Source organism: Saccostrea echinata, unplaced genomic scaffold (assembly GCF_033153115.1).
Source record: "Saccostrea echinata isolate AGI-Se365-2 ecotype Australia unplaced genomic scaffold, CSIRO_AGI_Sech_v1 ptg000029l, whole genome shotgun sequence".
Taxonomy (NCBI): domain Eukaryota; kingdom Metazoa; phylum Mollusca; class Bivalvia; order Ostreida; family Ostreidae; genus Saccostrea; species Saccostrea echinata.
In genome coordinates this window covers 40175596-40202180 of record NW_026889778.1, presented here as the reverse complement: position 1 = coordinate 40202180, position 26585 = coordinate 40175596, and the positions used below count along the sequence as shown (strand labels likewise).

At 32.0% G+C, this 26585-nt stretch overlaps 1 protein-coding gene across 1 annotated transcript; it reads right to left on the bottom strand.

Moving 5' to 3' along the window:
* Nucleotides 1–488: 488 nt before the first annotated feature.
* LOC133195939 (aldo-keto reductase family 1 member B10-like) lies at nt 489–20256 on the bottom strand. The gene is made up of 14 exons (XM_061331923.1): nt 20144–20256; nt 19624–19713; nt 18791–18907; nt 18167–18279; nt 16045–16126; nt 9196–9363; nt 8760–8876; nt 8211–8300; nt 6418–6534; nt 5862–5974; nt 4602–4683; nt 1688–1771; nt 1171–1259; nt 489–839 (listed from the first exon to the last, which is right to left on the bottom strand). The coding sequence occupies exons 1-14, from the start codon at nt 20243–20245 to the stop codon at nt 809–811; spliced, it is 1395 nt and encodes a 464-aa protein (XP_061187907.1). The 5' UTR covers nt 20246–20256; the 3' UTR covers nt 489–808.
* Nucleotides 20257–26585: the final 6329 nt, after the last annotated feature.

Genomic DNA, 26585 nt, shown 5'->3' with positions numbered 1-26585 from the left:
CCACACCCGCCGTGTGCTCCTTGTCATGATCGGGAAATAACAGAAAAATACGTCGACAATTCAGTGTGTAAATAATGGCCTAACAATTAGTATGAAAAACGCCAGTCAGCATTTGACTCAATGATAAATTGTATTTGCTGACAAGGTCAAAAGAGAATCTTTTTTTTTACTAATTTTGACTTTTATTCTGATAGAAAATAAGCATTTATAAGACTTAGATCTTTGTTTAAAAATTGAAAAGAAAAAAAAGAAACATCATCATATATTGACCAAAGAAGGTGGTACAGAGGTACTTTGTGTTCTAAGGAAAGAAGAAAAGGGCATATGTTCAAACGTATAAACGGTAAATCTACCCCAAGTGGTAGATTTTGTCAAGAATAATGTTACCACTCAGTTGTTTAAAGATTGTTTATTTTTTAATGTCATTTAACTCAAGGGTAACCAGAAAACCTCTTGACGCTATACTACAAAATACAAGACAAACAGTATTTAGTTCAGCATTTTTACTAAAACATTTTCGATATACAGTGTACAAGTTCTAATTTCTCTTTGTTAAGAACACACCATGAATAATCAAATATAGGCAAACTAGGACAGCTCTACGTGTATCAGAGGTTAAATTATTCATGGATATTAAAACAATCAACTCACACATCTTAAACCTATTTCTATTAGAAATTATCACACAATTCCAATTCAAAATTTAAAAAAATGAAGATGAAATGGACTGTCATTAGGTCTCTTTTTTTGAAAGTCCAAGTACGATTTGCAGAAATAATGCAATTTACATTCATTTGGTTTGTTAACTTCACCAGGGACGTTCTGGGTGATCCTTAAACCTGAAAAATATGTTTTAATTACGTATAAGAAAAACAATAATAATTATGTATTTGATTGTACTGTCTGGCTCATTTAAATAAGGTAAACTTGAAAGTGGTTCGATGTACCTGTACAGTAGTATGTTAGAGAAATTAACTTCAATGGTCGATGATTACCACAAAATGTTGTTAATATTAAATGAGTGTAATTATTAACTGATCTCTTCTTTTATTGCAATAATGTAAGACGGAGCAGTAAATAAAGTCCAGTATATTTATGGAGGACATAACGGTTGAAAAAGCAGGTAACTGGAAAGGACATAATAAAAATGGAACTACATGTATCACTTACATCACACCCATACTATCGAAGTAGCGGAGTCTAGTTTTAATCTTGTCAATCTCTTCCATGTCCTCTTTTGATAGAGAAAAATCAAAAACCTGCAATGAAAAGGAAAATAAACCTTTATTTTTCTTCATAAGGTTAATTTTTCATCTAGTTAAATATCTACAATCATTCCTGAGAATGTCCTTCAAAATAGACCACCCATGAAATGGAGAATTCATCGAATACTTTAGAAAGCATACGAAAGAACTGAGTCATAGTATCGGGTCTTTTTGTTCATCACTTTCAAAATATTAATTTTAATAAATCTTAGTTCTAAGATATGAATAACAGTATACAACCAATATGTATTTCGTGTGTATGTTTTACAAATCATATCACTGGCTTTCTGATAGAAAACTGCCTCTTGATAATGTCCCTCTTGGAATTATAAGACCTGGTTAGGAAATTCACACCATTTCAACAAGGTTTTGAAATAAAGAAAATGTTTGCACATTTCAAATACATTTATATAAGTGTTTACCTGGAAATTGCTACGAATTCTCTCTGGATTTGTACTCTTTGGAATCACAATCATACCTCTTTGGATGAGATTTCGGAGAACAACCTGCAGAGCACACAGTAAACATGAAAAAGAAGTTAAACTAAACAGTAAATTATTATTTAATAATGTTATATGTATATGTTTGAAAAGAAAATATGGTGAGTTGTTTAAGAAATTGTATTAACGTTAAAGACTTCAACAATGCAAACTGTTCAATATTCACTTGGAAAAACGCTCAGAAAATCGACAAAAAATAAGCTTTATGAGGAAATATTTATTATATTATTCAGTATAATGGCACTGTAGCCCTGCATTTTTTTTACTCACAGAAATGCCATGTTATCATAAGTCAGGAGTATTCAATGTAGGTTTCAAATGACATTTTTAGAACACATTTTACATATTTTTTTCAACGAACACTTTGCCAAAGTTTGCAGATACATTGAAAAGGTCAAGATACAATTAACCTTGTTTCTAGGCTGTAATTTACATAATTTGACCCATATTTCAAAATTTACATCACTTGCATCTGCTTTTATATTCATTTTATTTAGATTACGCGATACTTTTAACCTTTCAACACTACATTAATGAAAAGCTTGGCAAAAGAAAATATTATATTGAGTGTTTAGATTTTCATTATCCAAAATATGATATCTTATTAGTGCAAAAGGTCACTAATTTTCGAGCATTAATTGCGAAACATTTTTAATAATATATTACATAATTTTTTTACATTGAAAAAGATAATATTAATTGCCAAGATTACATATAATTGAGGTAAAACTGATTAATATATAAGTGAAAATTTAAGTGCATAAATGTAAAGTTTGCACTGTTGCTCAGTAATATGCATAAAAAATCCAATTTGAGTTATGCAAAACGAGTGAATATTTAAAACATAATATGTATTTGCATAATACACCCATATTGATCACCCAATTACTTAAAAAAGTTCCATATATGACATACATTAATCATACACGATTCAAATGGCTCATATGACTCATTTTAAATGGCTTTATAGTACTATGTTAAAACTCTTGACTGACATGGACCTTTTCATCGCAGTTCAAATGACTGCTTTACAAAGTTTCAAACTGCTGGCAGTTCAGATTTTGGATTTAAGATGTATTGCATTTTACTGTTTTGTCTTTTATAAAAAAAAAAAAAATAGTGTTATATTATTGATTTTAGAGAACAATTGAAATCTAAGAAAAAAGTTTTTGTCGACAGTCAAGAGAGTAGTGGTATTCATCATCCAATTTATTATAATTTTTACGAAGTCTATGCTCTCTTAGGATATTTTTGTGTCTACCATTTTTAATTTTTAATAATTCAATTGTTCTTACTTTCATCACGTTGAACTGTTGTATTTCTACGGAGAAAATTTTCTGTTCTTAATGCCAACTTTCGTTCTTTATTCATTTGTTACGATTATTGGCAGTGTTTATGTCTTTCCAACAGCTTCGTGAAAGATACTGTGTTATAAACTAATATTCTCTCAAACGAATGATAATGTTCTTTTCATGATTTAAATACAGCTTCTGTAAATCTTTTGTTTCTCTCCGTGTGCTTTAAAGGAAATATTTTAATCATATTTTTTTATTTTTAAATTATACAATAAAAATTCTTGTTGAGTATAGAAAAGAAAAATATTCAAATAAATTATTAGACGAAGTTATTGTTGTTAGTGGGTAATGCCGGGGATGACAAGAGATATAACTCTGTAAAGTTGCACGTGTTTTGCGTTTTTATTTCTTACAGGTACATGTAAGAATTTATATTGAATTTAGTACAAATTGAAAACCAAACTAGAAAAAAATATTTTGTAGGTTATAAAAATTAAATAATGAGAAGGATCTTAAACTAAGTTTTCCTGATGTTATTGTTATTATCACATTCTCACGTATTTCGTCTGCACATCAACTTTATACGGGTTATTAACCATGTTAACTGTCAATCAAGTTGTACGTGTATTAAGGTTTATTTTATTTCTAGATATTTTTTTTAACCTGAACAAGTTATCTCTTTTTAATATTCCATGTTTTTCGATGAAATTGAATTATTAGCATTGACTATATAAATAAATATAAAAATTCTTTTTTTAGATTCATATCTCGATGAACAAAATAATTTATATAGTCAATCCTAAAAAGAATGGTCCCTTACTTTGAATTTTGAAATCAGCTGTCTGCTTGTAAATTTTCTTCTTTTAAGGTAAAAATGCATTATTTAAATTTGTGCACTTAGTTATTTTAACGACATAATCAGTCTTAATACTATTTCTCATGTATTTGTCCATTAGGTGATGATAATATGTATTTTTTAATTAAGGTCTGTGAACATCATGCAATGTCTAGAGAATAAGATCCTTCGTATAACCAGTATCAAGATTGACGTTACTTCTATTTTTAGGTTATACTTCTATTTTCTAGGCTATAATTTTACGATGGAAGATATTGCATTCCTTAAAACCTGGTTCAAATATTGCAGTGTACAATTTTAAAAGGGTCGGATAAGAAAGACAATTTTTTCCAATCTTTTTTTCAGAGCAGATGATTCATGTGTGTAATTATGTAAAACCTTAAAGATTCAACTTCATTTAAAAAATTTGATTTTTTGCAAAAAAAGGATCCTCAAAACGAGATTCAACGTATTCTTTAAATCTTGGGGAGAATAACAAGTCCTCATATTGCCTAATTGATTCATGTATGTAAACATCCCTGAGTTATCTCAAAAATGTCGTCATCAAAGTCATATTCGAAAATTTATTTCTACTATTATGCACCAAAAAATGTCCAATCATTTAAAAATAAGACAAGAAATTGTCAAGTTATGCGATAAATATACTTATTTATTTAAAATTTTATTGCTAATTGTTGTACCATACCTGCGCTGGAGTTTTACCATATTTCTTTGCTATTTTCAAGATGACAGGGTCTTCTAAGACAACAGGATCGCTTGCTTGTTTACTACAAATGAGACAAATGTGCAGGTAAGAGTTGATATTATTTTTTAACTCTAAAATTTAAATTATTGTGTTTAGCACCAGTAAATCTTCAGTAGCTTAATATTTTAAAATTCGATTTTGGGAAATCTGTCAAATATTCCTTATCATCTCCGTTATCTCGAACTTCACGGGACGAAGAATATACTTCGAGACATTCGAGATATCCAGGGTAAAAAAAAAACTTAAGAAATAAGCTCTTGGGACTTCAAAATCACTTTGACATATCCATGGTATTCGAAATATCCGTGCTCGAGATACAGAAGTTCAACTGTACTTCAAAATCAAAACAACCATCTTTGAAATACATTGCATTAGATACAAAAAAGATAATCCATTTTTATTATTTAGATTTCAAGATAAATGAACTGAAAAAGAATTTTTAATAATTCAGTTTTACCATGTTTTGTGTCAGACAGAGAAAATAAGTATATTCTTTTTTTTTACCAAAATGGCGTAAGATTTATATTCTTCAACAACTACGTAGAGCATTCCTTCAACAAATAACCATCTCTGATAATATTTATTAGCAATTTCAGCATATTTCCGTTGACTGAACGTTTTAGCTTGGGTTATTACTGGATTACTGCAATATTATTGGATTTTTCATTTCTCCCTTACTGCATTTTAAAACGAACATTTAATTCTTTGCAAGGTTTTGTCCTCTACTAAGACAAACCCTTGTTTCAATACGTCGAGGAAACCTGTTCAATCTTGTCAAAAATGCAAATGTATCTAATGGTTTAAACAAGTATATTGATTGTGTTTTCAGATTGCAAAAAACTTAAATACGAACGGATTCAGGGGTTTTGAGGAGGAACAAATTTTAAAACAAAATCACAGATCATTTTATAAAAGCACCATATTACAGGGAAATTATTAGTTAACTTCTTCAACATATACATCTAAGCCCAATTGGAAAATAGAGTCACAGAATCAATAAATTTGTAATTATTTGCATTCATTAATATTTTTCGCTCTTTTCGTTGTTTTATATTGTTTTAAGGTCAGTAAGATGTTCCAAGAACAATGCTTTAAGGTCAGTAAAACATTTTCATAATAATACTTTATGCGCTGCCTGATAACAGAATTAAGATTGTTTTTTATTTTAATAACTCAAAAGTATTTATATGAAATACTAACATAAAAGCAGGTCTGCCTGGAGAACCGAATGGCGAATATGCTGTAATTGTTATTCCATGCTTCTTACAAGCCTCAAATAAATCTTTCTGTGGAAGATATATGTGGCATTCGACCTAGAAAGAGAAAACCACTAAAAATGATTTTTTTTTTTTAATTCTAGGTCAAGGAATTATCACAATGTTACAATTTTTTGCATAAATTAAGATGTACAACACAGTGGGTGAGCTAAATCTTTCAATTTTGACGTTAATTGTTAAGCATTACAATGACAAGCAATACGATCCTGATGTATTTTAAAGAGAGAAAAGGATTAGTTGGTTGAAAAAAATCCTCTCCTTGTAAACAGACAAAAAAGCTAACTTTCGTCCAAATATGACATGAATGATTTTGAACAAAATGTGCATTCACCTGGTATATTTATATTGTCAGGTATACAATATAGAAAAAGAACTAAAATATTAAACGGTGGGAATTTTGGGGATGAGTGTGTTGTACACATTAAACATTTCAATAGGTCTATTTAAGACTAACAACTGAAAAGGAAATGCTGACTCACTTGGTTTGTAACGGGCTTGTGCTTAGCCACTTCGCAGATTCTTTCAACTTGTGAGATACTAAAGTTAGAAACTCCAATACATTTTGTCAACCCCAGGTCTACAAGTTCCTCCATTGCCTACAAACCAAACACTTTGAAAATTTATTCATTAATTATACTATGATATGTTGATGCAATAGATAACATTATATGCTATTATATCAAATTCCAAACCAACTGTCATCCTTGAATTTAAATTTTTTGTAATATATATATATATATATATATATATATATATATATATATATATATATATATATATATATATATATATATATATATATATATGAATATCCATATTTTATCACATTTCATCATTTTGCTTCCTTTATTCTGAAAATCTTGATAAAAGATGATCTGTGCACAGCGTTTCCACTGACAAAATTCACCTCCACCTTTCTTTACAGAAAAGTTTTGAATCTATCACCTTTTCTACTTTTACTATCTTTCATGTCAACGTCTTTCCTGGCGTTTTATTTACAGAAGGGGAATCTTTTCTATATCCCCTTTTGTTATCATTCTTATTTTTTCCATGAAAAAATCTAACTTTAATTTCAGCTTCCTTCTTAATATGTTAAGACAATTTTAATGAAAAACAAGATGTGTTTGTGAAACACTGGTGCCCCCGTATGGCAACTTATAGCAAAGGTTAAACTTTCTCGAATGCAAATCAAATATGTTGATACCCAAAGTAAGGTCTTCTCTCAAGGAATATACCTGTGAAATATGAAAGCCCTAACAGCAACCATTGAATAGATATGGAAAAGTTTTAAGTTTTTTCAAAAGTATGACAAACATCAAGGTCAAGATCAAATGGTCAAAATTAATGGTGTTCAAGGAAAGGCCTTCTCTCAAGAAATACACGGGTGAAATATGAAAGCCGAAGCATGAATCAATCTAAAGTTATGACCAAGGTTAACGTTTTTCAAAAGAAGGTCAAACTCCACGATCAAGGTCAACGGATTACAATTGTTGGTATCTAAAGGAAGATCTTGTCACAAGAATTATATTTGTAAAGAATGAAAGCACTAGCACCAACCGTTCAAAAGTTATGGCCAAGGTTAAAGTTTTTCAAAAGTAAGTCAACTCCAAGGTAAAAGAGTCTAAGTTGTTGGTATCCAAAGGATGTTCTTGTCACAAGGATTACACGTGTGAAAAATGAAAGCCCTAGCACCAATTGTTCAAAAGTTATGGCCAAGGTTTGATTTTTCCGAAAGAAGGTCAAACTCCAAGGTCAAAGGGTCAAAGTTGTTGGTATCCAAAGGAAGTTCTTGTCACAAGGATTACACGCGTGAAAAATGAAAGCCCTAGCACCAATTGTTCAAAAGTTATGGCTAAGGTTTGATTTTTCTAAAAGTAGGTCAAACTCCAAGGTCAAAGGGTCAAAGTTGTTGGAATCCAAAGAAAAGACTTGTCACAAGGATTACATATGTGAAGAATGAAAGCCCTAGCACCAACCGTTCAAAAGTTATGGCCAAAGTTAAAGTTTTGCAAAACTGGGTCAAACTCCAAGGTCAAAAGGTCAAATACGGTGGTACCCAAAGAAACTCAAAGTTATGGGCAAGGTTAAAGTTTTTGCGGACAACCAGACAAACAGACAGACAGACGGACGAACAGGGCAAAAACTATCAAATTTTATCTTTGATACATGGCTACAAAACTTATCGAAAAGTGAATACAAGATAGCCTTTTTATTCATCTTTTTTTTATTTGGAAAAGGTGACTTTTGTGCTATGAACTTTATTTCACTCTACCTTCCATGTTCCTATCAGATCCCATTTGTCAGCTGCCCTCCAGCCTCCGGCCTCATTTTGGGGGAAGACGTTGGTGTCGTCCCCCTCGTACTGAAAAAATAATTGCATGTAATCATTACTATGTACATAAAAGAATTATTTCATATTTGTAAGAGATATGATTATTCCCCTATGGTAAAACAAGATCGTTTTGACACCCAGACTTTTTTCGAAAACCATGAGAAGATACACTATACACGGTCCAGTACCGTAAGTCTTCTTTTTGACAATCAAGATTTTGATCTTCATTTTTCATAAAGAAGAGTTGGTTACAATATCCCCAGAGATACAACGTCTTAAGACGGGTTTTATTCTTAGAGACTTTCCAAAAGAAATTCACCGAAAATTGAAAATTTTGATTTACTTTTCTGGTGGTTGTCATATTGTTCATTTTTTTTTTCTTTTTTTTTTTTTTTTTTCTTTTTTTTTTTTTGCATTCTATGTAACTTTTAAATAATTATAAAGAACTAGTTTTACATTCAATTAACAAGATGAAGACAGATTCCTTACCACTAGAGGTATAGGGAAATGAACAAGGTACAGATCTACATATGATAACTGCAGATTCTTCAGGCTCAACTCAAGGGATCTCTTTACCAATTTTGGGTCCATATGAATCATTGGAAGCTAAAATAAGTCCTTTGTTTTTGTAGCGGAAACATAAAAAGAGAGACGAAATAGTAAAAAAGCTCAATTCCTTCACTAGAAAGCACATTACATTCGACATTCGTACATGTATATCTTTCAACTTAAATTTTCTTTAAATATTGATTGATAATAAGACGATCGATATATATATTTGAAAATAAATTCGCAATTCCTGCATCATTTTATCAACATATGAATGGTCAGAGCAATTGACCCAACACTTCTGCTCTGATACTCTGTTGCTTGTTATATCATTCGTGTTACATCAAATAATAAAATGTAGTTAAGTTATAGTTGCCTTAGTAACAATAAACAATTCCTCTCTTTTCACTTTTCCACTCTTTATGTATTCCTGCAGAACCTCTCCAATTGCATCTTCATTCATATAATTGTAGGCCGTGTCAATGTGTCTGTAATCAGCATCCAAAGCAGCCCGTACGGCTGCCTTAACCTCATCTTTTGGACTCTGAATAAAAACCAGAAAAGCAAATATGTGCTTATTGCTAGATTTTTGATTTTGTTATATGTACACTGTAAGATTACAAAACAATGTTACTTTTACATGAAAAAATAGCTTGTACTCAGATTGTCATGAATTCGGGGTTTCGTTTAAGGCACAATGTTTTTCTTTCAATATGGCGATTTTAATTTTGACAGATAGTGTTACGTTTGCACTAAGAGTAATACACTTAAAACTCAAATATTCAACATTTTAAACTTTTTTTTTCATGTATGCCTATGTTAGGTTATGTACATATATATCTTCTAAGAAGAAAGTTCAAGAAGACATTACTGAAATAATGTAAGGTACAGCTATGATAATTAAATATATTAAATCATCTTTCAGTATATCTTTAAATAAATTCATAAATCTGCGACAAAACGAACTGAATACAACAAACCTGCCAAGTACCCAGTCCTATAATTGGCATTTCCTTCCCATTGTTAAGTGTGATGGTTTTCTTCAGAGCGGTCATATTTGTAGATGTCTTTTTTTATCCCGGCTACTCGATTCTCGTTTTTATTTTTTGGTTGGATTGTTTCTATGTCCTAAAACATCACCTACCGCTTTGTTCTAATGAATGTCCCAATCAATAAAGCGTCCATTATCGAGGTTATAGCACACACTGCAGGGAGCAATTTAAAACGCATTTTTTACTACACTTCACAAGTATTGTCCTAAAAAGTATGTCCGTCGTGTAAACGTTATTTTTAAAATTTTTCTCTCTTTCTCTTGATCATTGGATGATATATGAACTTATTACAGGGACTTTTTAGTATAGTGTAGAACAGCTCATGGGAATATGATATGGCAGGGCCCTTGAATTGCAATGCTATCTTTTGTGTCATCGGAATCTCTCTCTCTCTCTCTCTCTCTCTCTCTCTCTCTCTCTCTCTCTCGTTCAAATTTAATATCAAATACTGATTTAAAACTGTAATATAAAAACGTCTCCCTTCTTCAATATTGCATTTTCTATTTAAAACATATCTGTACCGGTTAACATTATAGCAATGAACTTGACCTATATCCAATGTGTTTACAATAATAAGGGCAACGATTTTTAAGTGCGTGCACACTGCAGAAAAATACGCCGGGTTGACTTATCGGTCATTCATAATGTTTAATCATTACATAAAGTTGATATAGTACTGTTAGATATCTCTCCAGAACCAGTCGTATTTATCTGCAGAATAAAACATTCAAAATAAAATTCTATTCATAAAGATTGATTATACTTTCTACTTGTTGCACATATAGATATAGTGACTTAAATAAGCAGTCTCTGACATAGGCATAGGCAATGGATTGATTTATGTTGCTTGGCGTCTAATGGGAAGCATTTTACCTCTATATCAACCTACTTGCTGTGTTGTGAATGGGTGCCATACATTACATAGTGTATGGATGAGTTATAGAGGAAAACACAATTTTTATGCCCCCTTATTGAAGATTCGGGGGTAAATAGTGTTTGCCCTGTCCGTCTGTCTGTCTGTCAGTCTGTTTGTCTGTATATCTGTGTGTCTGTTTTTCCGCAAAAACTTTAACATTGCTCAGAACTTTTGATGGTTAGAGCTATGGCTTTCATACTTCACATGTGCATTTCTTGTGACAAGACTTTTCTTTGGGTACCATCACATTTGAACTCTTGATCTTGGAGTTTGGCCCAATTTTGCAAAATTTTACAGAAATGTAACCTTGGCCATAACTTTTGAACAATTGGTGCTAGGTCTTTCGTACTTCACATGTTTGAACCTTGTGACAAGATCTTTCTTTGGGTACCATCATCTTTGACCTTTTGACCTTGACCTTGTAGTTTGACCTACTTTTGAAAAACTTTAACCTTGGCCATAACTTTTGAACAGTTGATTCTAAGGCTTTCATACTTCACATATGTAATCTTTGTGGCAAGACCTTCCTTTGAATACCATGAATTTTGACCCTTTGACCTTGACATAAGAGTTGACCTACTATTGGAAAACTTTAACCTTGGCCATAACTTTTGAACGGTTGGTGCAAGAGCTTTCATGCTTCACATATGTAATCCTTGTGACAAGACCTTTCCTTGGATACCAACTACTTTGACCTTTCACCTTGACCTTGGAGTTTGATCTACTATTGAAAAACTTTAACCTTGGTCATATCTTTTGAACAGTTGGTGCTAGGGCTTGTCTATTCCTTGTGAGAAGACCTTTCTACTTTTGTAAAATTTTACCTCGGCCATAACTTTTGAACGATTGGTGCAAAGGTTATCATATTTCACATAGGTGAGAAGGCCTTCCCTTGGGCACCATTAATTTTGACCATTTGACCTTGACATTGATGTTTGACTTACATTTAAGAAACTTGAACCTTTTCCATATCTATTCAATGGTTGCTGCTCGGGCTTTCATATTTTTACAGGTATATTTCTCGAAACAAGACCTTACTTTGTGTACCAACATATTTGATTTACATTTGAGAATGTTTAACCTTTGCCATAAGTTGCCATACTGGAGTATCAGTGTTTCACAAACACATCTTGCTTTTACTAAATTTTATGCAGTCTATACAGTCAATTAAAAAAACAGGGAACAGCAAAGCCAAGTATCCCCTAGCAGTAGGAATGCAGTTTCTGAGTTTCACAATGAATTGAATTGGATTAAATATAGTTTTCACATCATTATACATACCATTCCCTGTCCTTTACCTTTTACTCAGTCTATAGTTCTAGAATCAATAGATTTCTGCCGATGAATGAGCCATGCAACTCTGTGGCTTGTATGAAACTGGGGGAATAACAATGCAATGCACTCTTTTAATTGTGACCATAACATAAATCTTGAAACTATTACTGACTTTAACCTTGACCTTTGACCTTTTGATCATGGATTCACAGGCTTCTATCTCTGACCATCAAGCATATATGTTACAAGGATGAGACGCAAAGCTCAACAGTACTTAAAAAACCGTGTTCACAATACTCAACTAATAGATTCTTTGACCTTCAACCCCTCAAATGGGGAGGTCCGCTTTCTCTGCCATTTACCATTTCTGCGGCAAGTTTGAAACTAAAAGAGTCAATTGGTACTATTACATTCCCTAATACACTCTTAAAGACTTAGTTTATTTGACATGCATTTAGACCTTTCTTCCCAAAAATAAACAGACGTCTTCGGAAGTTTCAGACTGAAAGCCCGCAACAAATAAACAAGAAAGACTTATAGTGTATCTCTGACATGACTTTTGACCCTCAATTTCAGGGACACATTTTACTGGTCATTTCCTACCTCTCTAGCAAGATCAATGAATACTTCAAATATAATGTCCATAACATTGTTACGGAGTAACGGTAAATGCCCCAATTGCATAAAATTGTTTTCCGCTTTACCTGCACTTCTTTGGCAATTTTGAGACTGAAATATCAAATAGTACCTGTACATCGTGTCCCAGAATTGTTAGGGACACGCAAGGGCGTATGTACGGGCCAGTTATTTAGAAATGCGGACATTTTATTCTCATATACTGGAAAATACTATAATTGATGAAAAATTTTACAAAAAAAAAACAATTTTTTGACATCTAATGTTACTTACGAACAAACAGTAAAACACGTTTTCATGTAAACAAATGACAAGAATCAAGCACGTTCCACTTTCTCAAATGCACAAGCAAAAAATTCCAAGGATCATCAGCAAACGTATTTCTACAGTTGTGAGAGATATCTGCCATATTTCAAAATAGAACAGAGAGTAGGATACAAACATAAGAAAATCTATCTTAAAGTCATCGAGTGGATGAATTTAAATTAGGTACATGTGTAATACCCCAAATATTTGCACCTGTAGTTATCGAAAGTAACTGAGCCCAATCAAAATCCGACAGCAAAAAAGAATATGAAAACAATATTTAAAGCAAACAAGATAAAATTTCTTGTTTAAATAACTGATCCTGACAAAAGTTGAGAACAAACTGGAAAAATATTTATGAAATTAAAATATAAAAAAAAACTTTCTTATAAAGTATCTAGTCATGCTATTTTCCAGGTTCATATTTAACCTTAATTGCATCAATGTCATGGTACAATATTTAAGAAAGGTCAACCATGTGTGAAATTTATCATTCTATTTCTAGCGATATGAGTAGGAAAAAACTCTAAAATCAACTGCTATACGGAGTGTTTATCTCTGATATATGAACCTTGATCAAAGTCACAATAAAGAAGTAAATGTTCACTAAGAAAGTTCATACAACTCGTATCAATCCATTCTCCTTAGTGTTGTCAAAGATATAGGCAGAAAAAATTATGATCAGACGACACGTTTCTCAATAATATATAATAATCCCTAGAGAATTTGTCATTACAGTAATGATACTTTTACACGTTTACTTACAGAAAATGAGGTACCTTACCTTACATTTCTGCAAGATACCAGAGAAGTATTTCATATATAATCCTACTGGATATCACTTGAATTGGCAATATCATAGATTTTTTGCGTATTTACTCTTTAAGACATTTTGAATACAGTTTAGAAATCACATGATGGTGATAATTATTAATATTTTTATACATTATGAAGAGATAAAAAATAACAGATATTCGAGGAAAATTCTGACTTAAATCCCTATGTTTTGAAGATTAGGTGTTTTTTGTTGTTGTTTTTTTTTTTTTCAAAGCGGCCATGCTATTAAGCGCTTTTCATTAAAACTGTAGTAGTAGTTGTCGGTTTCTGTTCATTTATACATTTTATAATTACTTCGTCATCAAAGATTACCTACCGCTATGTTAAAAAGATTGCTCAAATCAATATTGCACGATTGAAGTTTTATGTAAATCAAGCCCGTAGGAAACAATTTCAAAGACCACAACCAAACATTTTTAGTTTGAGGTGGCATTACCATACAATAATTTGTAAAAAAGCAAAAAGAAAAAATTCAACACACACGTAATTCTTGAGGGGGCACATTCATAAAGTAGCTTTGTTTTCTATGGTATACTATTAAATCGGCAAAATTAAGGGGGCATGCCCCCCCCCCTCCCGTGTCCACTTTAAGATTTTTACAGGCCAGTATACAAAAATTAAAAGATACACTACTCAGTAATGTCCAAAAATTCACAAACATGTAATCATTGTTTTTAAAGCTACTAGTACTAGTCTCTTTCTTTTGATGACTGATTAATACACGATTTCTTTTTAGACTAATTCCTTGAAATTTGATGTGCCCGTGTCCTTAGCATACAATGATATCGTTTTTGTAAGATAAAAAGCTGTGTACTACTGACAAATATCTTTATGGATTTATGCACGATTGAATCCAGACAAGCTGTTTTCTTTTAAACTGTGTAAAATACAATTATCAAAGAAGATATATTTCTGGACTAGATAGAGAAATAAATTTCTCAATATGAAAAAAGTACACCACTGTTATAAAAAGAAAAAAATGTAACATATCTATAAGTTTAAAATAATACCTTATAAATGCATCAAAATGATATTTTTTCATAATGCTTACATGTATGAAATGAATCTAAATTTACTTTCTTTGATAACACGTTTAAACCTTTACTGGTCCTCCAGGAGGCGCTCGGTTATACATGCATGATTGTATGATAGGAACACATATTTTTAAGCTTGTGTATTTGTGCAGGGTTATCTTATTAGTATATTTAAAAAAATAAATGAAATTTTTAAAAAAAACTTGCTCTTTTTTCATTGACAAGGTTTTAAATAATATGTCTAGCTTTTAAAGTTATTTTAGGAATATAAATGACTTCATTTTAAGTATCTTTTTAATATTACATGTATAATTTTTGCGTTGCAAACAGGCGTGTCTACCTCTGCATTTCACAAAATCTTGGTCAACTTGCAGTGTACAATATTACATTGGAAAAAATAAGAAATATTATTATACCTCTACTGATTTTTCCCTTATAAAATTAGATCGTTAGATGTGAAAAGTTCATTAGAAATCGCTGTGAATGGACTAATCGCCGTTTTGTCTTGTTTTAGTCATTTGAGCTAATCCCTGCTTCCAAATTTGTATCGGTATGATAAAACAGTTGAAAAGTATATAATTGAAGAAGTCAGCAAGATTCCGTTTCCCCAATGCCAGGGCTATTTCCTGAAGCGAAGGATATAATCCTGGACCCGGAAACAGGAATCTTGCTAACCTTAGTGATATGCATTGACTATATAGGAATCTTTCTAAAAATGTGTTTTTCAATATATTTTATCAATATAAACGTAGTGTATATGTTCAAATTTATTAGAATAAAAAATTGCTTTTTAGGCAAAAATGGATCTTAAGAAGAGGTTTAAAGTAATATTCAGAAATGCATTGAAAAAATATTCTAATCTCTTCGCGAGGACAATGTTGCCGCATTTAGTCAAACTGATACTTGAAAGTAAGCATCCCTAAGTAAATGAAAACCTGTCTTCATCAAACCCAACTTTAGCAAATGTATTACTCTTAATTGTTCGAAATGCATTAAAAAATGCTTAATTGCTTTGAAAATAAATCGAAAAATTGTCAAATTATACTACAAATTTTCAAAGTGTACTATGTTTTAAATTTCCATGCACCTATAGCTTTCCATTTTTTGATGTTGTTTAAAATGTTGTTTTCTATATAATTTTCTTTTCTCGGCTAGTTTTTGATGCATACCTGAGCTGGAGTTTTCCCATATATTTTGGTTAATTTCACGATGACAGGATCTTCTAAGACAACAGGATCGTCTGCTTTTTTACTACAAATGAGGCAAATATGCATGTATTGGTTCTTCCTTTATATCGAAAGCTTAATTCATTATGTTGAACATGAGGTCGATAAATCTGCATGTGAATAAATGTAGTTTTTTTTTTTTTTTAGGTTTCTATGGAGGTCTAAATTATGCATTCAAATTTTCTAATTAGATTTTTTTTTCTATCTAAGGGCAACAGTTTCTCTTTAACAGATTTCAAATTCGATACAATTGACTTTGAAATACATGTATTATGCGTAAAATATATAAACCCATATTATTATATTTCGATATATATACTGATATTTAAAAGGTGTTCAAATAACTTGATTATTATAATATAAAGATCGAAAGGAAGAATAATATTCCTTTGAACCAAAAAAATCAATGGAAAAGTTAAAACAAAAATTCAACAATTAATAAGATATTCCTTTAAGGAGGGATTTTTGTCAGGTTTCCGACTAATCAAAATATTGAAGTATATTTGCATAAATTTCCTTTATATTGAGATGTCAGGAATTTATAAAATCATATTTTTCATTCCTTCTTACAACTCTACAACATGACAAAGAAATGTAACATTAAGTTTAAAATCTAGCAAGGACTATATTTTCTGCGGAATAATAGTATCACAATCTTTGCTTTTCAAATTTACTACAGATTTATGAACTTAGTTCATAATTTTGAGTAATCAAAATCTTTAAGGATTTTCTGAGGTGAATGAAATTTATATTTTGGAGTTTAAGTTTTAGAATATATTAAATCAGTAATATTTTCCAAACAAACTTTAATCTTGTTAGCTTTTTAAGCGTTCAATCTATAAACAAATTTGACTGATAAATTCACTACAAACTGTTTTTCTCTCTTATTTAAGGTCATTTTTTTTTCATTTTGTGTCAGTATCTCAAGTCTTCGCCAAATGTGAAAATAAGAAAAATATAAAGAAAAACTTTAAAGAAAATTGTAGGAAATTCGCGTTAACAAATATCTATCTTTAGTTAAAATATTTATCTCAGTTTGATAGTGTTATCTAATACATCTTACGTTGTATTGTCTTTTTATGCAAAAAGATGAACAAATAATACTTTTAAATTGAAGTGGGCATTACATGATATGCAGCAATAATTTTAATCCTTAATGTCGCAGAAAAACATGATGATCTTGACCTGACCTTGATACTAAAATAAAACGGTCAATTCTAACTGATATGATACCATCACTTAGTAATATTGTCTTCTTGATTGTGAGAGCATTACATGAATTTTTTAAGTACAATAAATATAAGAATCCATCTGTTGTGTATTTGTAATGCTTCTGGTAGGATCACTGTAGTTTTATTATTGCAAGGAACACGCCATTAAGCGGAAGTACCATTTCTTGAAGCACACTTACAATACCAATGAGATTACACATTACATATCCGGAAAGATATACTACACCATCCTTAATATATATAGTCGTCCTTGAACACAAAAAGTGCATTCATTTTAAATGCATTAGAATGTAGAATGTACGCTTTAAATGATATTAGCATTATGAGCACATTGCCGATGATGAAACGTTTTAACTTAAAATATTACTGGCATAATTTCTCTTTATCCTATTTCAAAACTTTGCAAGGCTTTGTCGTATACTAAGGGGAACGAAGTCTCTTTTAAATGAGACAATAGAACCTGTTAAATCCTGTTTAAAAGACCCTGATGTCAACCAGTCTATTGTTTGTTATCTTTTAGAAGGGAGAGGGGGCTAAAATAAAATAATTTAAAACAATGTATCACAGAATTTTTCATCAGAACATTTAATTACAGAGAGGGAGAGAGAGATAGTATTCACTGTTTTAGCCTAATATGAGGTTGGGCTTTGCAAGCTCCGAGTATGCCTGCAGATCCGCCAGTTTCAATGACGATATTTTCTGGCTTTATTGCTACTTCAAAAATGTGTTGAGTTCATCATATTATTCTCAATAGAATATTTTAAACACTTTTGATCAATTAATCAGAAAACTATTCTAAAGACTGCATTGTTTTTTTTATCTGGGATACTAACATTTCCGCCGGTCTTCCTGGAGAACCGAGTGGAGAATACTCTGTAATTGTTACTCTGTGCTTCTTACAAGCCTCAAACAAATCTGTCTGTGGGAGAAATATGTGACTTTCCATCTGAAAAGAGAAAAACAAACAAAAAAATTCAAAATTGAAATTCACAGCTGTGATATTTCGCGGTGATAAGTGTATTGTTTTTAATTGTAGGCCAAGCCATTATTATGACTTTTTTTTGCATAGTTTATCATCATTAAAGGGGTTTTTAGTCCCGTAACGGTTAAACCGGAGGGGACTATAGATTTCTTCTGAGTCTGTCCGTCCGTCTGTCTGCCTGCCCGTCTGTCTGTCCCTCTGTCTGTCTGTCAGTCTGTCCCACTTCGTTTTCCAAACTTTTTTCTAAATGCTTGCAGATATTGAGCTGATTTTTTGGTTTGCGAGTGTATCTTGTTGAGTTATAGATCAAGTTCGCATTTAGTTCCGCTTCATAGATTTTTGACGGAATTATGGCATTTTCAATGTTTAAGGGGAACCAGATTACACTTGCCGGTAGGGGAATAGTATTGCTAATGCAACACTCTCAGATTGCTTGTTTTTATTGCAAACAGCTGAAAGGGAAAATCTTTCTCACTTGGTTTGTAACAGGTTTGTGCTTGGCCACCTTGCAGATTCTTTCAACTTGCGAGATACTGAAGTTAGACACTCCAATAGAATTGGTCAATCCCTGGTCTACAAGTTCCTCCATTGCCTATAAACCAAACATTTGAAAGACTTACTTCAACAGGACATTAAATTTAAAACAAGCCATGATACACATGTATCTTCATGCATTACATTATATTATATGCTATTATGTATTAACTTCCATGTCCGTTGTCATCAGATATGCAATAATTAAATACACTTTTAGGCTAATACAGGAAATAGAGATTCATAAAAATCAAGAAATCATATCTTTGGCCCAGTATTAAAAAAATATTTTTGGCTTTTTGAACAAATTATAGATATTGAAGAAATCAGGTATCATTTTTAAACATCTATCGGGTTATAAATACGGGTTGGTCACGAGATCAAATTCCATAAAGCCCGAAGGGCTTTATGGTAAATTTGATCTCGTACCAACCCGTATTTATATCCCGATAGATGTTTTAAAATGATACCATATTACTTATATTTACATTTTGACTTATTCAAATTATATATTAGCCTGATATTAACCGTTAAAGCGTGAAATGTTTTATTTTTTCAAACTCAACGGCACGAGTTTGATCTTTGGATTGCGCGTCGACCCTTTATGACGTCACTGACAAATTACGTGGAACGTTTATGACGCGTGGAACCTGTGTTTATATGGATATAGATACGCGTTGCTTTTGATGTGTTTTATAAAAGAAAACATTTGCAAATGTAAATATAACGTAATAATTAAGGCCGACTCTGGCGCTATATCCCTTTTCACTGCACCTTCCAAGTTCCCAACAGATCCCACTTGTCTGCTGCATTCCAGTTTCCGGCTTCGTTTTTGGGAGAGACATTGGTGTCGTCACCATCGTACTGAAAATTAAGGAACATTCAATAGTCATTGTATGTATATATAAATCTTTTATTAAAAGTTATGATTTATTCCCCCATGGTATAACAAGATCGTTTGGACACTGGAAACATCTGCCGAGTCTGACCTATTCCTGATTTAACCTTAAAAAATTCTCTGTCGTCCAATACTATTGGATTGTCTTCTTTTGACAATCAAGACTAAATTTGGTTTAATTTTTTTTAATTATCCAGAGATACAATTGCTTTAGATTGTTTTTATTTCAAAATTGATTGTAAAATGGAAATTTTATTCAAGTTTATAGACCCCTTCCTTCTGGTAGTTTTCATATTGTGCTTTTTTTCTAATTCTATGTAAGTTTCAAATGAATTATAAATAACAAGTAAATCAAAAATCTATGTTCAATTCACAAGATAAAAACAGATTGCTCACTACTAGAGGTATATGAAGGTGAACGAGATACAGATCTACATATGATAACTGCAAGTTCTTCAGACTCAACTCAAGGGATCTCTTCACCAGTTTTGGGTCCATGTGAATCAATGCAAGCTGAATAAAAACAAGGCCTTTGTTTTTGTAGCGGCAACATGAAGCAAATGTTAAAAAAATTCTTCTTTGTTTTCCTTTAGCACATTGCATTCGATATTCTTGTACATGTATCTTTCAACCTAACCTTTTCTTTAAATATTGATTCTTGAGCTAATGTTATTCGGAGATCGATTTATACATTTGAAAAAGAGACATTAAAATGCAATGCTTGATTAAAGTAACAAATTCGTGAAGTCAAAATGACAAAACAATTCTTGATTGAATTCCCAAATTTGTGAAAGGACAAACCAGTTGACCATATATTCTTACTCTGTAACTCCGTCTACCAAATACTGTATATGTGGTAATTAACCGTGGGGTAATTTACATGAAATAATCGATCAGAAATTTTCGTGTAAATAATCAGTGTACGAATACTTTTGTATATTTTTTATTCAGTATTATTAATACCCCAACTTCGTACTCTCGGAAATTTATCCTTAAGCGTATAGTTTTTACTACTAAATCGCGTAATTAACATGCGTTAATATCCACGATTACAGTACTAGAATGTGATTATGTTATAGTTGCCTTAGTAACAATAAACAATTTCTCTCTTTTCACTTTTCCACTTTTAAAAATTTCTTGTAGAGCCTCTCCAATTGCACCCTCAATCATATAACTGTAGGCCGTGTCAATATGTCTGTAGCCAGCATCCAAAGCAGCCCACAAGGCTGTCTTTACATCATCTTTTGCAATCTAAATGAAATAGAATAGGAAATATATGCTTATTGTTTGGTGTTCAGTCTGAATATTGTGTACAGCTTTACTCTTTTACATTAAACAAAAACCTTTAATCAGATTTTTGTGGATATTTGGGTCTTGTTAAAGGCACAATGTTTGGCTTTCAATTTGGAAATTCTAAATTTGACAGATATTGTTAATCTACGCAATATGGCTTTAAAAACAAAAAATTTTCATTAAAAATAGCTTGAAAACTAAAGATTTTTATTTCATTTTTATGCTTTCAGCTCAGGTGAGCTTTTCTGATCACCGGTTGGCCTGCGTCCGTCCCTATGTTTGTCTGTAAACTTTCTATATTTTCAACATTTTTCATGGGAAAGCTTTCTAGGGTAGTGTAGATTCTGAATTGTTCATATCATAGCCGCCGGGGCCGGGGGCAGGGTGGGACCATAATAGGGAATCAAACTTTTTTTAAATAGGCTTTAAAAATCTTCTTCTCGAGAACATGATTTGGAGGCCCGGGTTCGATTCTCGTTCGCCGCGCGATAAGATGGAAATACAGGTAGTGACTGTTCCTTCACCAAGCGCCCGCATTTTGAAGTGAAGTCACGGATCTTTCAGATGAGACCTTAAAAACCAAGGTCACGTGTCACAGCAGGCGTTGGCACGATAAAGAACCCTCACTTCACAATGTCCCTGAATGCCGAGTTTAGGTGTAAGTTTGAAGCCCTTCAACGGTACATAGTGACGTCTCTGTATGAGTGAAAAATTCTCGAATGGGACGTAAAACTACATACAATCAATCAGTCACAAGAGCCACTGGGCCAAAAAAGCTTCCTGGGGTAGAGTAGATTGTTAATTGTTTAAATCATGTCCCCCTGGGTGTAGGATGGAGCCACAATAGGGAATCCAAGTATTACAGTTAATGGCCTCTTATATATCTGCAAATAATATTTTATTTAATTACAAAATACATTTTTCATTGTATAAAATATTACTTGATCCGCCTCTCACTGCATACAAACTGCGTCAAATTTTACGATATGACGTCACATTGACAAGTGCATTGCGATCAGTGAATTGTTTATATATTGCTGTGTTGGATTTAACCAACGACAAAAATACATGCAATAGTAAGTATTGATGTAGTTTAAAGCTACCCAACAGTTTAAAATAGCATATTATTTCATTTTGTGTGATGTCTTAGTAAGCATTTCCCGTAAAAATTAGACCTCGCCTCCTTATTTCAGCCTTAACTGTGCTACGATGTTAATGTTGAACAGTCAGACTTTGAAAAGAAACCCTTGCTATTATCCCTGAAATATGAGAAGCACCCTTTTGAGGAAAAACTACCACACCCGGCACTTACAAATCTATTGTTCAAATTAAAATGCAAGATGTTTAAAAAAAATAAACACCACACAAAAAATGTTATCCATGAAATTTTAAACGATGAAGATGTACTTACTCATGACCTGGTGAACTGTGCGCTTTTACGCAAATCTTTATATTTCAAAGTTAATGCCGAGCGAAGATACTGATCTATATTTAGATGGTTGCAACGTGATTGTTTTATTGTGTGTTGTTTTACGTCCCGTTCGAGAATTTTTCACTCATACAGAGACGTCACCATGTACCGGTGAAGGGCTTCAAATTTAGACCTTTACTCGGCACTCAGTGCCATTGAACAGTGAGGGTTCTTTATCGTGCCGACGCCTTCCGTGACACGGGGCCTCGCTTTTTGAGGTCTCATCCGAAAGACCTGCAACTTTCACTCCAAAGTGCAGAGCGCTTGGCGAAGGAAAAGTTGCTACTTATTTTTTTTTATCGACTTAGGTCAGTCGCGGCCGTGATTCGAACACACGACCTTCCGATCACGGAGCGAGTGCTCTACCAACTGAGATACCTTGACGATCGGTTGCAACGTGAACAAACTTATTAACAAGGATGGAGACATCTCCTCAATATCGGAATGAAAGGAACGAAATCATATAAATCCCCTGATCTAGACAGAATACCTAATGAATTTTATCAATGTTTTTCGAGATCAATTATCTCCGTTATTTTATGAAATGTTACAGGAAATATTTTCCTGAATGGTGAAATGGCATTTTCACACAGACTTGTGGTTATTTTCCTTATTTACATAAAAGAGGAAAAAATGTTTTAGCAAAATAAATATCAATTAGTCTTACTAACGCAGACTATAAAATCATAGCCTTCATTTTTTGTACGAAGGTTACAGAAGATTATTTACAAGCAAATATGTAAACAGCGTATATAAAAAGCTGATTTATAGGGTTTATAGGGATTAATGCCCGCTTTTTACTAGATTGATTATTTATTTTTGATTATTGATTATTTTTGGTTATTGTAAAAGCAATAACAAAAAAGGAATCTTATTATTTCTAGACTTTGAAAAAGCCTTTTACTCAGTGGAATGGAATTTCCTATTTAAAACAGTAGAAAAATTTCGGTCAGAATTTCTTAACGTAGGCATTGTATTACAGCCCAATGTATAGACTAAAGATTAATGATTAAAGATTAAAAGTTTTAAAAAATACGGCATGCAGACGATATGACATTGGAATAATAAAAGATGAAAGCTCTTAAACAAACTTCGGAAATAATTAACAATTTTTTGTAGTCATGTAGGTTTAAAAGTAAATATTGTTTGCTGAAGACTTACTTTCCAAAAATGGGACTTTAAAATCACCCGATGAAATGGAAGGGATATTGTTAAATAAGAGAAATTGGTTATGTGAATATGAAATAATAAAATCGATTTTCAAAATATATGAAAAAAAATATGATTTTACTTTGTGTCTATATCTTAAACAAGTGTCATTAAATATTCCATGCTTTTATAAATATTCAGTAAAATATTTTTATATGATGAATTTTTAAAGAACAAATTTCAAGTTCCAGTTGTGCAAGCAAAATATAATAAAGACTTTACAATACTTAAGAGCGATTGCGAAAAAATCTATATAAATAAAATCGAGTTATAGAGGAAGATAAAAATTTTGGAATTCAACAATAAACTAATTAATACATGTAATATACTATGAAATAATTAGTTTGTGAGCAACATAAACAAAAATTCTAACTACGGATGTAAAACTTGTAGCGAAGTAGAAAATTTAAAGCACCTAATTTTTAAGTAAGCAAATGTACAACAATTATTGAAGATAGTGTGTAATTTTATAGGTTTTTATGTTCATGTATTTACATAAACGAAAGTAATTGTTTAAAGTATATACATGGAACACGTATATATGAAGAAGGAGACATCGAATGTAACAAAATTAATAAACGTCACTAGATCTGTCATCATCTAGTATCCGAAAAAATATAGCATTTCCATTATTTAGTATTGGTTATCTGGTATTTCTAATGTTATAGGAATGTAGGAACCAGATGGGAGCACGCAGTCGTGTACCTAAAATGTTTCAGTGTACCAAGATGTGTTGTATAGAGTTGAAATCTAACTCTAATATAATAGCGCCCATCAATATTGTCTTAAGACTCTTAGATGCTCCCCCCTCCCCCTCGAAAAGATTCTACGTGTATACGTGTGCCTGTGGTATTAATACTTATACAACAACAGAATTTGCATTTACTATAGCTACGTGTATGCTAAGCTAACATGTATATGTGAATATATTTCTCAGGTACTAACATTGAATGAATAGTATACACTCTTTTATTTACAATGCAAAAGATAAAAAAAAATCCATAAACAATACAAATATGTGAAGAAGGCATAAAACACGGACCCCTGGAAATTCCAGAGATGGAATCAGGTGCCTAGGAGGAGTAAGCATCCCCTGCTGAACGGTCACACCCGCCGTGAGCACTATGTATTGATCAGGTGGACATAACTATCCCTAGTCAATTCAGTACAAAAACAAAGGCCTAACAATTGGTATGAAACACGTCAGCCAAAATACGACCCAATGATAGATTACATTTGCTAACAATGTCATTATAACGATCGTAAAATTTACAAAATGCTTACTTTAAACGAGGCTGTTGAAATTCTGGTAAAATCAACTTATCAGTGAATAGCCTGCATCGCTTTAAAAATTGATCGTACTCAGAACAAACTCTTGAGTAGCGAATAAATTGGAACTCATAAACACCATAAGCAGATATCAGTGGAATATTACTGCATAAATAAGGAAAGTTGACGATGGAAAAGCTAAAAGTCACCTCGTTTGTCATACAATTGTGTTGTTAATTGGCCTTTATCGTCTATAGTCAGTAAAAAATCTAAATATGAAACACATTTTAGAACACACACAAAAATAAATAATAAATAAATTTTCACAATATGAATAAAGGATTTTTGGACTGAATAATTGTAAAATGTTGCTATTTGACTTTGTGTTAATTGTTACAAAACTTATCTGATATAGGTGTTACGTCTTACAGCTTTATGTTTAGCGGCGTAACATTGTGGGGCTCCTTAATCTGAATGTTGAACGAAAGACAACAGGATATAATTTGTTTTTAATATTTTATTAGATTTTATTCAATAAACATACAAAAATATTCTTCTTTGGCTCTGCTGTCCTCACCTGAAATAAAAGCAAACCAACCACCCTTTCCAACAAATGTTAATTTATAAACCACCCTTAAACAAACCCTTTAATGAGTGTAAATAGACCTAATGCCTTTAGGTCTTGAATAAAGTTCCAACTAGTGATTTCTTCACTTAGTGAGTATAAGTATAAAATGTCAGATTATAGCAAACAACTAATTGTATAGGGACAAAAAGTTATGCTAACATCTCAACAAAACTCAATACAATGCACCATGCATTTGTTAGTTTGTTGTTAATAATAATGTCAGGAGTTATAAATATCACGTTCAGGTCACTTCTTGTGCCTTAGTAAATATTATTCAACAATAAACAATAACGAGTCCAGATCACTAATTGTGTCTGAATAAAACTTATTAAACTAATAAAGCCATCAAGTGTTGCTAACAAGTCAATACAAATTGAGTGATAATTACCCATCTAAACTCTTCTGAGCCTTGTTCTTGTAAGGTCATCGTTATCTGACAGATTTGGCGACCGCACAGTGAGTGAGACAGCAGACGTCTGACTGTCAGAGCCCGGGGAGCTCGTATATAAAGCCTTTTACACCCATTATGACGTATATTGCATGAGATTTGGCGCCATAACTTCAAATAGCCGGAAAGCTTCGGATACATTTAACTATTATACGCATCCGAGGTGTTCCGAATGTACTTTACATCTTTTGCCGCTTAGTATGAAAAAGCAGAGTGTAATTGTCAGGTTTTTACTCTAATTATCAGTGAATGGATTTATTAATTACCCCAATTATCAAAGGTAAGAATATTTAGTACTATATAAAAGCATTTGTAGACCAGTGAATGGTTTATTTACGTTCCGTATTCCTCAAAACGTGGAGGAAATTCGGTACCTGGTGAACAATTTGCACCTAGCACATCATTAATTTCAAATAACTTTAATAAATAATAACAGGTAAGCAAGAATAAATGTCAATACATCTCATTCATTCAATCATCCATCGAATCATCATTTTAATGACTCATATAACAAGAAACA